Genomic DNA, 15,799 nt, shown 5'->3' on the forward strand with positions numbered 1-15,799 from the left:
AAATGAATTTTGAACATTTTAAGAAATCTTTCTGTTGTTAAATGAGAATAATCTGTTTTGTTTAAATAAAATTATCTGCAGAGCAATTGTTGGTTGGACTGAAAGACAAAGACACTATTGTCAGGTGGTCTGCAGCAAAAGGGTAGGTTTCTTATGGTTACTCTAAACTAATAAACTAAAGTAAACAACATAGAAATACAGTCTGATGTAATCCATGATTGATAATTTGTTGCGTTGTCAGTATTCACAGTTACTTCAAATGGCTTTAGCACAGCTTATAGTATAAAGCCATGTTTGTATCTTTTTCTGATATGAAACTGGGCTAGTCTTCAGGAAAATTTCAGATAGATTTGGAAATAAACATTCTGGATAAGACTTGATTTGAAGGGTGTAAAGTAGCATTTCTTCAAAATGTTTTTTTCTCTTCCACTTTAAAAAATGTATTTCTCTGTTAAGTTTGCTACTGTGTAGTTTTTGCTTCAAGTTTGAGATTGTTGTTTTACGGTAATGGTGTTAGGGTAGTGCATTGTCATCTTGAAGTCAGTCATCTTATTGTAGGTTTCCAGTAACTAAATTTTTTATAGGACTTATTCATCAAATGCAGTACTAATGAATCACTGTCTGCTTTTTTTTTTCTTTTAACTTCTGTAGAATTGGTAGAATAACTGGAAGACTTCCAAAAGAATTAGCAGATGACGTGATTGGGTCTCTGTTGGACTGTTTTAGGTAAAAATCTTATTTCACGCTTTACATGCATCTGAAACATGTCTGCTTATGAAACAGGAGGAAAACAGTTAGGGAGACAGGTCTAAAAATCTCTAAATTTTGTTGCCCTTCTTCTCCCAGATTTAAAAATCTTCTAAGACACGGATGTGCTAAGGGTGTTCCATAAAGAAATTTTTCCTAGTCTTTCATCTTGACCCCATTCTAAAGTAATGTGGAAAGACTGAAGTTGAACTTTGGAAAAATAAAAACAAAAAATGCTCATTAACTTGCTGCTTTAAGAATTCCTGGTGTGCTCATGTCTTGAGTGTTGTGGGCATCTTCAGAAACATAGTAGAACTGGAAATGATATTCAAAAGGGTTCTGAGGATCACCAGAGATAAGAAGCAATCTCTATGTGAGGGGAGGCTAAAACATCTAGGAAGAGTGAGGAATAAATGGAGTATAATAGAGGTTTATGAAATCATGAATGGCATGGAAATTATTGCCCTCTAGATTTTATATTATTAGAAGCAAACTAAAGTATCAGGTAGCAGGCTTGGAATAAAGAAAAGGTGGCGGTTATTCACGCAGCACATAGTTAAACTGTAAAAACTTCTTGCCGCGGGATGTTGTGGATGCTAAGAGTTATATGCCTGAAGAAAAAACGTTGTTTTTTTTCTGCAAACTTGTCCATGATCTGCCAGAGTTTGGAAGTGTTTTGGAGAGTGTTGCAATATGTTCTTATGCTATACCTAAGGCATGTACTGTTGGCCATGTCAGAGAGAGGCTTTTGGGCTAGCTGAAACTTCGGTTTGATCACATATAGCTGCTAGGGTGTTCTTTTTGATGCACTTTATTGTTGGATGTCTTGTTTCTGTATCCATGTAGATCATGTAAAGGACTAAATTATTAAACAAGTATAATATGCTTTTTTAATATCAAATTGCTCATCAGGTCTACATTGAGTACTTGAGCTTTAAGATCTAAACTAGTGTTTTAGACTAAGCTAGTAACAGAAAGAATTTCTTTATTTGCAAAAAATATTGATAATGTTCAGTGGGTCACTCAGATGTACTCAGTTTTAAAAGATCTTCTCATATTGGTTGTGAGTACAAATTAAAAATACCAGCTCAAAGGATAACACGTTAAAAAAAGAAGGCATAAATTCTTAAAAACTAGCAAGGAAAGTATCTACTTAGCTGATACTTCCACTGTGTTACTGTGATTAATTTAAGAGGTGCTGCTGATCTCAATTATCCCTGGAGCTTCAAAGACCTGTAGTCACTGTGTTTTCTTTCCTTGTTTTTCAAGTCATAGGGATGAGTCATCCAACTAGTAATTGAGTGACCTGCTTTCTTCAGAAACACCTGGGAACAAATGTAGACAAGGACAAAGGGAATCTCTTCTGTATTCTTTGCACTAAATATCTAGTGACCAAAATAAAAATAAGTTAGTTGCTCATCAGAGGCACTTTAAGTTATATCTCTTGGGATAAGAAGAAAGGATTTCTTATATGTAGATAGATTAAAAGACAAGAGACAGGGAAGAAATAACTGAACATTTTTCACAATGTAGTGAGATTATCAGCACAGTCTCACAGAGGTCTGTATAAGCCCTGTGCTGTTCAACATACTTGTAAAGAATCCTGGAAAAAAGGTGAACAATGGGGTGAGGAAACGAAATGATGACTTAAAGTTAGCTAATGTAGTGAAAACTAAAGGTAACAGAAAATAAAATGTTATATAAGCCTAAGTTAAGTAACTGACAGTAAATAATGTATGAAATATAATGTCTAATGAATGCAAACTAATGCACTGAGGGAAAAATGCAGCTAGCTATAAAACAGTTATTACTACTCAGGAAAGAGATCTTGAAGTCACTGATAGTTCTGTCAAAATGTCAGTGGAGTGTTCAGCAGCTGTCAGAAAAAAGAAGGCAAATGGAACATTAGATATTATTAGGAAAGGAAGGGATAACAAAACTGAATCACTGAAAAGTGGTTTAACTGATGGGGATTCTTCCAAGTGGAAAGAAAAAGTAGAGGGATATAACGAAGATATATAAAATCATAAATATGAAAGAAAGAGGGAAAGCGAGTTATTGTTTACTATTCACTCTTTCTCATAATGTGAGAACTGGGAAACATCAGGAAGTACATTTTCAGGCAATTATAATTAAACTGTGGAAGTCATTGCCACAGGATGTTATAGAAGCCAAAAGTGTAAAGGGAGTTCAAAAAGGGATTATACAAATTAATGGAAGAGAGTCCCATCAGAGGTTATTAAAAATGACATTCTGGCTGCAACCTCTGGCTTCGGAAGTCTCCGGACTGCTGATTGCCAAAGCCAGGAGGAGGCTAATAAGGGAATGATCCTTTGTGCTTCGTCTTTGTCTAAGCATCTGTTACTGGTCCGTGTCAGAGACAGGATACTGGGAGAGACGAAGCTTTGATATGACCTAGTCTGTCTGTTCAATGTTTTCTTCTTAGATTCCTATTCCTAGTTTAATACAAAATGAACTTTTTGCATGTTTAGTCATGCAGCATGCAACTTTTCCCCTTTTCACTCCTTTATCTGCCAGTCCACCAAAAATTGTGTACCATTTTTGATATTTTTTGCTGAGTTCACTACAAGTTGCTCTGTTTTATGCTGTTTAAAGGTGGATAAACACCACTGTTTGCTCACTGCATAAGCTTGTATAATGTGTTTATTGGAAACTATCACTTGAACCTGTTTTGCTAGTTAAGGACTGTGTTTGGCACTAAATTAATTAGTTATTTTGGGTATGTTCTGTAAATCTGCATCTCTTGCCAGTGTACTGGAAAGTTGTTTTCCTTTTCTGGATGAGTTTCAGGTATTGTACTCTTCTGTATTGAGGTTACATTTATATTGATCAATGGGTTTTTTGATTATTTGATCATGTTTATAGCAGTATTTATGTTGCACAAAATGGGAAAGAAAACACGTTCAACTTGTCATTCTTATATTTTAGAAGTCTAACAGAATTAGTAACAGAATAAACACATGCTGGTTTGGATTATGTGTCTTTTAAAATGTCAAGAATTCACCATGAAAAATGAAATCTGAAAAGAGAAGGCTAGTCTTAATAAAACTTGTCTTTATTCTAAAATTAGTTTCCAGGAAACAGACAATGCATGGCATGGTGGATGCCTGGCTCTGGCTGAATTAGGCAGAAGAGGATTGTTACTCCCTTCCCGAATTTCAGATGGTGAGTTGTAGTTGCTGAATGTTAGTAAGTTCATGAGTTAACAATTTATAGTATTAGAGATTGAATGTGTGGCAATAGACTGGAATTTTCTGATGTGAGCGTGCTGAATAATGACTAGTATTGAATTCTAGAGTGAAAAATATGCCTATGGGGATATTTAAGGTACTTCTGTCAAAAGCATTGTCTTGGGTGTGCCTTTTATATACTTAATAAATTTTTCTTTCCAAAATGAAATTAGTTTCTTGGGGTTTTCTTCTTTCTTCCTCTCTCCCATATTTCTTTGTACACTTGTATAAAAATAATTCTGTATGCCTCTATATTGTGTCAGTGTCATTATTTAAATAGAGTATATTAAATAATTGATGACTAACTTGCACTTTAAAGCTAGTAGCTTATGTTTTGGATTAAATTTCAGAGGCCAATTTAACATAATTTATGCAATGAACTGTTTAAGTTTTTAATGGCTTTTTCAAATATCAGGATGGAAAGAAAAATAACAGGGCGGAGGAATTGTTTCTTTGTGTGTCCTGTATGTATCAACATACGTTGAAGTACAGAGATATTAATGTGGAAGTAGTAGTACTCTTTTGTGATTTTGGTCAATTTTTTATAGAGTTGAAATGACAAAAGCATAATGTAGTAGTACACATCCACTATTGGGCACTTTTACAGCAATATCTTGGGCTAGATGGTTCTTTTGATCTCATCTGGTATTCCTGTGTTGAACAGAAAAGTTGAACACTAAGTTTCAAAAATATTTCAAAACTGATGTTTCATACTAGTAAATTAGGTTGCTAGATCTTTTCTATTCTGAAGATCTGTTGACTTGTTCTAGAAGAAACTGTAAAATATGGTATTTAATACAGTTTATTATTCTGTCTCCATGAAAAGAGTACATGTCCAATATAGTGTCTGTTTTGCATGTGCGAATTTTTGTGCAGCTAGCCTTCAGTTGGTTTCCCTTTTCTAATTATTTTTGCCCTTGTATGATAAAGATGAAACAGTTAAAAAAACCCCCAACTTTAAGAATAGGAAGTCATCCAAAGGTAAGCCTCTATTTTAGTTCTAACAAAACCAAAACTATACACCTCTATCAAGGAATCAGCATAGCCTCATGTAATAAGAGTTTTTTTAATCTAAACTGGAAGTTTCATGCAAGTTTGATATTGTATAGGACTGCAAAAGACATGAGTGAATCCTAGCTCTGCCAGTGATTTGACCTGTGCTGTGAAACCATCTCTCTTCACTTTTTAGGCTGAGTTTTTGTATATGTAGAATGAGGGTGATAGTTGTATCCTTCACACCCTTCTTTTTCTGCAGAGATGCAGTGAAAATATATTGCTGCCTGTGAAGGTGATTTTAATATACATAGGCTTATACACAAATTTTTAATTTGTCAGAGTGCATAAGATGTAGCCTTCTATTACTGGGGTGGAAGAAGATAGGGGAGGAAGGGAAGGAGGGAACACAATCATGGCAGCAAGGTCTTTCTGGGAAAGAGATAGGCATAAAGACCTAAGGAAAAATGATTTTATAGGAATCAGAAGTTCTTAATAAAACAGTGCTAAGAATTCCAACAGTCGTTATATAAGAAGATGGGTAAGAAACCTAATCAGAGGCTATCTTAACTAAACTGCAACTCCTTTGGTTATCTGATACTCAAGAATGAGTTATACAGAAGGCAGAAATGTATGATATTGTGAAGGATGAGTAAAAGGATAAATTTGCAGGGATAGAATTTGGAAAGACTTGAACATAAAAGGGGAAGCGGCTAGTGAAGAACATAACTGGTAATAACAAATCATGTTATATCATCATCAGAGTCAAACCTTTATTATCGCTGAGCAGATCTAGGCTCCAGACTAGCCGTGGCACACTTGGCATGGCCCCTTCTCTGTTTTTTTTCCTTTTGCTTTAATGGACCTTGTTTTCCATTTAAATTAATTTGAAAAAATAATTATACTAAATACAGTACATTCTAGTTTAATTTGCAAGTCTGCCTTATTCAGTTTTGCTTTATGTAAGTTATCCAATCCACTATTAATGTAGAAATTCAAAGTCGATTATAATAATTTGGAGAAAGAAAAAGGAATGAGTTCTGGAAGTTGGGGAAAAAAGCTAACACAGTGATGTTAAGAGGAACTGTGTTGTACTTTGAAAGACAGACTTATGTTCAAATTGTCCTTAACAAAATTACTTAAGAAATTAGGGCAAGTGCAAAGTAGTATTCCTAGTTAGGAATAAGTAACTACACAGTTCAAGATATATGGAGTCACTTCTAGGCAGCAGTTATACAGGAAAAGACTTAAGAGTTCATGTGGGTCACCCACATCAATCAACAATTTTATTTATCTGAGTAGAACAAGATGGGGAAAAAGAAGTCCTAAACAGACTATGGTAATCCTTCCATCTCACTTGATATTAAATTATGACACATAGGGTACTCATTTTAGGACATCACACTTAAAAGATTATTTAAAGAAAGCTAGCCTAAAGCAGCAAGTATCATGAGAAGAACAGAAAATAAGACTGACAGGGAAGGACTGAAAGAACTAAGGTTATTTGGTTGAGAGAGGACAAAGCTGAAAGCTTATTCTTGTTGTCTTAAAAGAAAACCTTTACTTTTGACAACTGTTTTCAGTGACCAGAACAAGACTACTTACTAAGGTAATGGCTATAGCTTGCAACAAGAAAATAGTTAGATAAGCATTAGGACTGATTTTCTTACTCTAAAGGAACTGGTGCCCTAGAATAATTTGTTGATGGACATTGAGTTAGAAAGATTTCTGTTAGGAAGGACAGAAATCAAGTTAATCAGGGTATGGAGAGCTGTTTGAGTAGTTAAGCTTCATTATTCCCTTCAGCCCAGTTTTTATTTAATTCGAGGAATGGAGATGAGGTAGACTTCACCACTGGAGCTTGTTTTTTATGAACAATATTTGTATAGAGATGGTGAAGAATAAATCCTTGATTTGTATGGAAAACCACCAAAAAGTTTTTCCTTGTTGACTTAAAGAAATTCAAATTAACAACAAAATAGATACATGAGGGGTTTTAAAATTATGGATAAGGGGAACTAGGAAACTTTCTGCTTCCAGAGATTAGTGAGGCAAATAGCTTAACGTAGTTTAAAAAACACTAGTGGCAATACTAGACTCCATAATTTCATGTTTGGAAATTATGGATTTGGTAGCATATATCCCTAAGCTTGAAGCTTTAAACTTGGCCTAGAAAGAAGCTCTTTCTCCTTGTTTCATCACGTACTGATGTACAACTTGAGGTATCATACTTTCTTACTGCCTTGCTGTTGTAATTTGAGTTAATTAGACTTTTTCTGTTACCATATTCCCTTTGTTCAAACTCAGATTCTTGTCTTTTGATAATACAGGAAAATCTTTTCTCTATGAAAGCTTAAATTAAAGATCAGTGTTGTTCTTTTTTTTGTTTCTTAACTCAGAAACTTAACGCCTGTAATTTACAGTTTAATGGTAAACTTCTTGGAATGCTCTGGCTAAGCTGTTAGCTCAAAACACCATAGCACAAAAAATTAGAAAATAAATTCTGGGAGCTCTACATTGCATTGAATGCAGCTCTGCTTCCTTTCATAGGATTATACCTACCAGTAATGTTTAGGCAGGTGAGGATGTCTCTTATCTGAATAATGAATCAATAAGAAATGTATACCCATAGTTTTAAGTGAATAATACTTAGTCTGGGATAGTGCATACTGTGCAACTTTATGTGAAGTGTTTACACAGTGGTGCAGCCTTATTTTAGTTAAACCTTTTGTAAAAGTTTGGATAAGCTCAACAGAAGCTTTAAGGCAGAGGGAATTTTGAGGTTTGTCATATGGAGCTAAAGTATGGATGAATTAATCTGCCTAATGAACTTCCTTCACTGAAGGAAGCTCCTTTTTTGAAAAGAGTTCATTGGTACTCCATGACAAATTCTACCCGTAAATTGAAAATTTAGCTAGCAATTTCTTTGCGGATTTTTCTTCAAAGTATGTGTTACAGACAGTGTAGTGAATGTATTTGTATCCATAAATGACTTTCCATATATTTTAAGTACAGGTCACAGATTTATTTGAAAAATTGCGAGTTTATATACACAGTTATAGAAGCAGAAAATAGCTTTAGGATGTATGTAGAAGCCCACTGAAACAGATAATTAGTGATACATGTATATTGAAATAAGACCTTCCCCAGGAGAGTTTGCCTGAGGTGAAATAAATTATATAAATAACCTTTTAGGCTTGGAGTTTGAAGGTTGCCTAGTGTCTGTCTGACCTCAGAGGATTAGGCACCTAAATTGTTTAGATCTTCAAATTTTCCGTATTGTTTTCATAGTAGTTCAGTTAAAGGTGAACATAAACTGCATTTGTTAAATTGGTGCAGGCTTTCATTGGTTTAACTTGAATCTTGTTCTCGGTCGACATAAGAAAAGCTTGCTTATACAAGGTTTGGATCAGTTTGTTTAAACTGGTGTCTGCCTCTGAGTAACAAAATTTGGTCTGTTGTTTTGTATTATGGCATAATGGCAAAGTGCATTCATACACAAAACAGTTTTTACAGTAAATTCTAAATAGCCAGGTTTAATCTTAAGCTTATTTAAACTACTGGACAGTGAAATAAAAAGTTTTTCAAAGAAAAAAAGACAGAAAAAAACTATTAAATGAAATTAAGCCTGAAAAAAGACTATGACAGTATGTTATTGAACAATATTGTTTCTAGAGCTTAAACATCTTTTAAGAAAAGAAGTTGTAAAAGTTATTTTACATTAACACAATTGCAAAAAACCTTAAAGATTCATCTAATGTACTTTGGCTTTAGTAATGAATGCAAAAATTCACTCATCAAAATCTGAGCTTATACAAGGGAAAGTTCAGTTACTTAAAAATATTAATATAAAATTATGAACATTATTTACATGGGAGAGATTGCATGTATCTTGTCATGGACCAAACCCAGTAAGAGACGGTTTGTAGAAATTTTATGATGTTGCTGGTAACTAGGTTCTATGACCAGAAACTCATTGGAAAGTGAAGTATTAAGATACTCTTGTTCTCTTCCTTAGAGTGAAGACTCTGCTACAGTCATTAGGCCTTACTCGTTTAGTGCCTTGCTGTGATTTTGCTGATTCTTTTTGATTTGTCCTTTTTTGTCCTTTTACTTTTTGATTGCACTGAGTATCCTGAGTATCAGAAGAATTAAGAGTAGCTTCTGTACACGAAGCATTAGTGTCCTGAGGACTCTGCCCTTCGTTGTCCATTCTAACTTTGCTCGGGCTGTATGCAGCTAGCTGACAGAGAGCTACAGCTGCTGTTTGTTTCTGTTCATCACAGCTGTCAATTATTCTTAAGTCTTGAGCTTCATTTCGGTGAGCTGTGAAAGAAGATTTGTCACAGGCACTGTTAGTAGGGTTCTTGGGGTTACACGCATCTGCTCTGGAGGTTTCGTTTTCGGTGTTTGGAGAAGTAGCAGCACCATTATCGTGGGATGGACTGTGGAATGACGTTTTCAGGCTTACTGTGTTACAGGAATCTTTTACTGAGAGGTTCAGAGGCATGTCTTGCAATTCTAGAAAGTTCTGACTTTCTGTTTTGGATGTGGTTTTGTATGCATGCTCATGAATAGGTCCTGTGTTTGTGTCAGCCTTTTTTGAAAGATTAAGGGGAACTATCCCTGTGTCGTCTTCCGTGTTGGACAGTGAGCCTTCATTGTTATGGCATTCGTTCTGTGTATGTGAATCTTCATCAGTGACATTAATGCTGAAAGAAATGAGGAGAAAAGAGGATTTACTATAAGTTGCTCTTTTAAATTGGGGCTGAGGAAGTGAGCAGGAAGAAGAGAAAAAAATCTGGCTAGAAGTCTGAAAATTTTGTTGTTTCTCCTTTAACTCCCCGAAATCCCTTTCACCATACACATCACTGTAATACAGGTAATTTCCTGAAATATACAGACACATGCATAGTAATGGCATTGGAAATATCTGATACACTTTAAAGAGCATGAGTGGTCTACTCACTATAGCAACTATGAGTTGTACTCTGTTTTGCACAGTTAATATAGAACAAATTATCTCAATGCTGTAAATTTAAATATATGTTAAGGGCATTGCATGAAATGTATCCTTCTATCTTTGTGTGTCCCTAGGAAATCTGATAAGAATTTGCAAAGGGATTTTATTATTTTACCTGGTGGGTGAATCTCCTCTATCTTGCTGTGTCTGCACACTTTGAAGTAGAGTTGGTTGGTCAGTGCTTTTTCTCACAGGTCTGAAAGCTGTGAAGTTTTCTTCTGGTTGATCATACTTGCCAAGCGATGTGGAAGATGACTTGTTAGAGAGGTCAAATAAGCCTTCGCATGCATGGCTTGTCTGAGTGAAGTTGGTTGGGCTAGGTCTGCCAGGGGAGCCTGTTGCCGCACTTCCTGCGAGAGGGCTCATTTTAGCATTTTCTCTTTCATTTTGGTCATCTTTGGAATGACTTTTGGCATGCAGTAATGTCATTTCCTTTTCATAATCTGCTTGTTTTTTATGTGAACTTAGAGGGTATTGTTGGGATGGGCTTAAAGAAGCTGGATACAGCAAGGTAGTTTCTTCCATTAGGTGAGAATTTTGATCTCTGTTAATACCGGCTACATGTGAAAATCTGTAAAATGGAGGATCTGTTGGCCTACAAAATCCATATGGTATCGGAGGAGTGGAATGATATTGTTGGAACAATCGATAGTGTTCATACGCTGACGGATTTATGGGTTTTGGAAGTGGCCCAGGGTGGGGAAGAAAGTGTCTTTGATCTTGTGTGCCATAGACAGACAGAGCAGAGCTTTCACACTCTGAATTACCTGGAAGCAAGTAAGGTGTGTAGATAGCCAGCCTGTGCTCATAAAAATGGGGTGAGTACTCGGGAATCATTGGTTGCATGTAAGGTGAAATGGAACCAAAGCCTTTTGTGGGAGCAACTTTATGTGGAAACTCCGGGAGGAAAGGAGAACCTGCTTTCCATGGGTGACTTGGTGCATGAAATGCAGACTTAGTGTGGAAAGGTGAACTTTTGTTAGAGAGCGATATAATTTCAGATACTTCGCTAGTTTCTGGGCCTTTACTATCTCTGTGTTCTCCTACAGGAACGAAAGCCGAGGGCCTTACAATGCTGTCCAAAAGGGGCTGCATGCTGATAGTGCCTTCTGTTGTAGTACTGGCAGGGGTTAATTCCTTCTGAATTGCAGGTTTTTGTCCTTGAATTGCTGTGTTTGTTGCCTGGTTTTGTAATTCAACGTTTTCCTTGGCATCTTCTTTCGCAAAAGGATATTGAGGCTTTGAATCAAGATTTGACAGTCCATTTGTGACAGATTTAGAAGAAGTTGGTTTGACTGTAGATTCAAGCTGATTGATCTGTTTGGGCTCCAAGGAACTGGTCTTTGGACACTTGATAATGCGATCTTGCTCTGATACTAAAGTAATTGAGTTTTTGCAGAGGCCATACTTCATATGGTTAAAAAGATGGGATTTCTCATTGCAAGTAAAGGGGCACTGAAAGCACTTGTACTTAAATGGCTTTCCTGGTGGTCTTGGGATGTAATGAGGCTTCTTTGGTTTACGTTCTTTGAGGAGACTCATTTTTTTCTGCTTTAAACAATTAAATGTAATGATTCTTTATAAAAACTTTCTTGTGGTTAGCTTTCCTCAGTTTTAGCCTCTTGATGTTTCCAGTTTTTCAGGTTTCTAGAATCCTTCTTCCCAGGTGAAGAGAGGAAGCCAACTCCCGTGGTGTCTCAGCGAAGAGGGGGTGCCGGAAAACAACACTTTTGCAACTGGTAGTGCAGGAACTGTAACACAAAGTTTAAAATTATCTGTAGTTGAACAATGGAACTAAATATAATGTAATACATTCTTTTAACTCTATTCCCCCTCATACGACATACAGTGTGTTGTGGGGTTTTTTTAAACAAAACAAAAATGCTAGGTTCTAGAGTTAAGATAGACATGCATTAAACTTTGACATCCTTCTGCACCTAAACATAGTCACAGAAGTGGCCTAATTTTCAGCAGTGCTAGTCACCGGCCACTGCTACTAGATTGAAGGAGTTTTCTTTGAAAACTGAAGGAACATTCATTCAGAAGATGAAAGTAGAAATCTAGGTGGAGCTGTTGAGAGAGAAGTGGAGGTGGGTAGGATGAGAAGAGGCAGGTCCTGGCAGCAGCTGGATATGGGGCAAGCCTGTCGGGCCGGTTGGGGAGAGAGAGGAGGGAATTTCCTGCTTTGGTGAAATGAGGGTGGAGTGGATTGGTTGCACTTGGGTAGCTGACTTGGCTCTTTCAGAGACTGACCAACCCCCTCTTTTAACTGGCATAGCATTTCTTAACAGCCTGATCTCAATGGATACCTCAAAAGTGGCTAATCTCTCGAAGGATAAAACCACACCAATTTTCTTCCTCTTCCTAATTCAATTAAGAGAAATGAGTACTGCAATATCTGACTAATAGAATCTTCTGCTTGATAAACACATTTCACATTCTTCTGCTGTGTAGCACCTTACATATTGCATATAGTTAACACAGACACACAAGTGTATTAATTCAGGTAAAAAAGTGTCTGACAGTAATTGATTTATAGGGGAACGATCTTTCTGCCTTTCTTCAGAAAAACTAAGGTTGTGGATACTTTATACAGCCTAATGATTTGCTCAGTAGATAAGTCAGGAGGGCTTGTATCAGCTTGTTCCATTATGTTCACTGATTCTGAAGGCGTGAGAAACTCTCAGAGTCAAGTTCTCATGATTTTATAGGATGTGTTATGGCAGAGATCTAAAAACTGATGATTTCATCATGAACTATAAGCATCATTATCAAAATGATGACTGTTGCAAAACCACGTACTGTATCTATTGTGTTACCCGAAACTACAGGAATACTAATTGTAAGAGTGACTAGATAGCTCAAATTTTTTTTTTTTAAAAAGCTTTTTACATAGAAGTTTGAATTAGTAGTATTAAAATACTAAGTTTATGAAAAGAATTGCTGGTAATTACATGCTGGGAGATTTTAGTTAGAGATGTTTTGCATTTCTTAAATCGGAGATTATTTAATAGAAAATGACATGCAACACATTATGAAAACTGAAGGCAAAGCTACAGAATTGCTGCTTGTTTCATCAGGTATAGTAATTCTAGCAAACTGTATGAAATGTTGTTTCTGATGTCATAGAAATATTAATTTTGTTAAAATAGTAATTGTGAAGGCACCCTGAAAAATGCAAAGCTGCTCTGTAAGTAGAAAAAAGCAATCAAGCTTTTTCTTAAAATTAACAAATGATTAAATGTGCGATAGCCTAAAGAAAAAGGAACGTGTGGAGAAGTAGCTTTTTATTTTTCAGGTTTTAGCAAAGATTTTTCGGTTGTTTGAGTTGGATACTGATACTGTAACAATGAAAAAAAAAATTAATTATACAGCAGCATGTTAAAGTCTCGTCATTGGAGTCTGGTTAAAATGGTAGTTCAATAAATTAAAAAAAAATCATATAGTATTTAAAAAATATTTTGAATAAAGATAGCCAGAATTCCTTTGAAAGATTAAGAGTAATGCTTTTACATTTAAAAAAAAAAAAATTGAGGCGTAGGAGGGAAGGTCCAGATAGAGAACTAGTCGATTTCTTTCTGCCTTAAGTGAGCTTGTTGCATTTATTTTTGACTAATGATGTATAACTAACATGGACAGTTTGTAATGGACTCAGTCAAGTTAGTTTGTACCTGTTGTTTTTTATATCTTCTTGGAAGTACTGATACTAATTATTCTTGAAAAAAAGATATTGTTGTCAAATCTCCATTGCATTCTTAGTTGAACCATTTATGATAACTGTCTGAATTTGCATTCAGGTGCAGCACTTATAATAAAGAGATGTTAATTAGATTTTCTTGTTCTGCTGGCTTTCCTTTGCTTAATAATGAAAATTCCTGTGTGTCCTGTTCCCCCCCGCCCCGACTTTGTACTTGTTATTTAACTTTGATTCAAGTTATTCCTGTTTAACAGAGTATTAACTATCATTTCTTAATAGGATAAAATGCACTGTTGCAGTTTTAATGTTAGAGATTTAGAGCATTGGAGCTTCTTTGCTATGTGTACAGCAGGAGAGAATTACAACAGCTTTTTTTTTTTAAATTTGTTTTGATGGCATGCTCAGCCTGCAGACAGTAGTGCTCCCAGAACCTGCTGCTCTGACTTGAGAGATGTAGAACGAGTAGCTTATTTTAAAGGGTGTTTACCCTTTCGTAAACTTCGGTTAGTGTCAGCCAGATGAACGTTCTGTTTCCCTCTTTTACTATTTAATCCCTTTTTTTCTCATGGTTTAAAAATGCCAGTAATAAAATATTTCTAAACCCAGACAAGAAGGATAATTTCTCCTCCAATCTCCAAGTAAAACACAGGAGTATCTGGCAGATGTACGTATTTCATAATTAAAAAAAATTAAAACTATTTGATCCCACGCATACAGCTGGAAGAGACATTAATGGTTTACAATAGGTGCAACCAATTAAAACCGTCTCTATATAAATAATGGTAGTTACTTACAATTGTACAGTATATGTTTTATGCTACCAAAAATAAAATTTAGTATTAGAAAGAAAAATCAAAATAAATAGTTGCTTTTTCCTTAAACTTGAATGCCATAAACTTGTGATATCCTTTAAAAATGGGAAAAATTCTTCAGTAGCAGAATGATAATTTTCAAGTAACTTTTTTTTTTAGATTGAGAATTTATTTCCTGTATACCTGATTTTAGAAATGCAGGTAGTTACATATTATTATAATTTTCTCTTTCTACTTTTGAAATGTAGTAGTATTCTTTATTTATATTTTTATTGAAAACAGGGCATTCAGATAATATTGGTTAAACTTGAGGTTGTCTTAGTTGTTTGTTTCTTGTCAATAATATATCTCCTCACAGCTTTCTAATCTGTAGCCCTTTCCAACCTGAGACTGATAGCTGCAAGTTTTCTTCCTTCTATTTTTAAACGTATGTTGTTGCTACCTCCTTGCCTTTAACATATTTGTAAGTTCAGAAAACAAGAATATCATTTAACATTGTGTGCATGTGTGTGTGTATAAATATATAAACAAAAATGTATGTGGGTATAAGTATACACACACATATATGTACATATGTATTCATACACATGCATACATATATATGTATGTGCATGTTGTTTTTAGGTTTTTAAGTAGTCTAAATTGTTTAAGATGCCCAGTTGATCAAAGAGGAAATTTCAAAATGTCTTTTATTACAAGCAAGGATGGTAATTAAATTTCTTTTTAGGACACTGCTTTAGCAAACTACGTAACAGTTTGTCATGCAGACTCCATTATTATTGCAGTATCCTTTTGGTGATGTTGATCTCTCTGACCAGGAGTACTCACTGGGGTGGAACATTTTGAAGGACATGCTATAATTAAAATATTGTGATGTGGCATTATTGCATAACTCAAGGACATGCCATTGTCACCTACCTAGACTGTTGCAAGAACAAGATTTGTGAGTTTTATTCTAGCTGAGATTTTCCAGTGATTAACTACCACTCCCTTCTAAACTTCCAGTTCCTTTAAACTGAAAGATAAATTTTAACGCAACTGTTCGTTAATTAGGAGGAAACATGGGTGAGAGGAATGGGTTGGCAAGGACTGGAAAGGAAGCGTGTGTTGAAGGTACGGACTGAAGAGGACTGCATGCTTGTGTGTGAGTGCGCGCGTGTGTCTGTATGTGCGCGTACGTGTGAGAGGAAGTACAGAAACAGAGATTAGATAAGTTGGTTAGGCAGCATGGATAAGAAATAAAAATCTTTGTGAAATTAAGTTAATAATTCAATGT

At 35.4% G+C, this 15,799-nt stretch overlaps 2 protein-coding genes across 3 annotated transcripts in view; one reads left to right on the forward strand and one right to left on the reverse strand.

The window, feature by feature from the left end:
- TBCD (tubulin folding cofactor D) overlaps positions 1 to 15,799 on the forward strand; it is a 134,303-nt gene that overhangs the window by 25,392 nt on the left and 93,112 nt on the right. For both annotated transcript variants that reach the window (XM_072880770.1, XM_072880771.1), the window contains exons 12-14: positions 82 to 142; positions 652 to 726; positions 3,839 to 3,933. In XM_072880770.1, coding sequence (XP_072736871.1) covers positions 82 to 142; positions 652 to 726; positions 3,839 to 3,933 — 231 coding nt within the window. The remainder of the gene's footprint in view (positions 1 to 81; positions 143 to 651; positions 727 to 3,838; positions 3,934 to 15,799) is intronic.
- On the reverse strand, positions 8,983 to 11,556 carry ZNF750 (zinc finger protein 750). Its single transcript, XM_072881422.1, has 2 exons — positions 10,130 to 11,556; positions 8,983 to 9,703 (listed from the first exon to the last, which is right to left on the reverse strand). The coding sequence occupies exons 1-2, from the start codon at positions 11,554 to 11,556 to the stop codon at positions 8,983 to 8,985; spliced, it is 2,148 nt and encodes a 715-aa protein (XP_072737523.1).

Source organism: Ciconia boyciana, chromosome 16 (assembly GCF_034638445.1).
Source record: "Ciconia boyciana chromosome 16, ASM3463844v1, whole genome shotgun sequence".
Lineage (NCBI taxonomy): Eukaryota > Metazoa > Chordata > Aves > Ciconiiformes > Ciconiidae > Ciconia > Ciconia boyciana.

What these genes read in the sequence shown, in the direction of transcription:
- ZNF750 (XM_072881422.1), bottom strand. Translation starts at nt 11,556, where the DNA reads ATGAGTCTCCTCAAAGAACGTAAACCAAAGAAGCCTCATTACATCCCA. An exon ending in AGAGGAGATTCACCCACCAG is followed by an intron (nt 9,704 to 10,129) that starts GTAAAATAATAA and finishes CATTTCTTTCAG; the next exon opens with CATTAATGTCACTGATGAAG.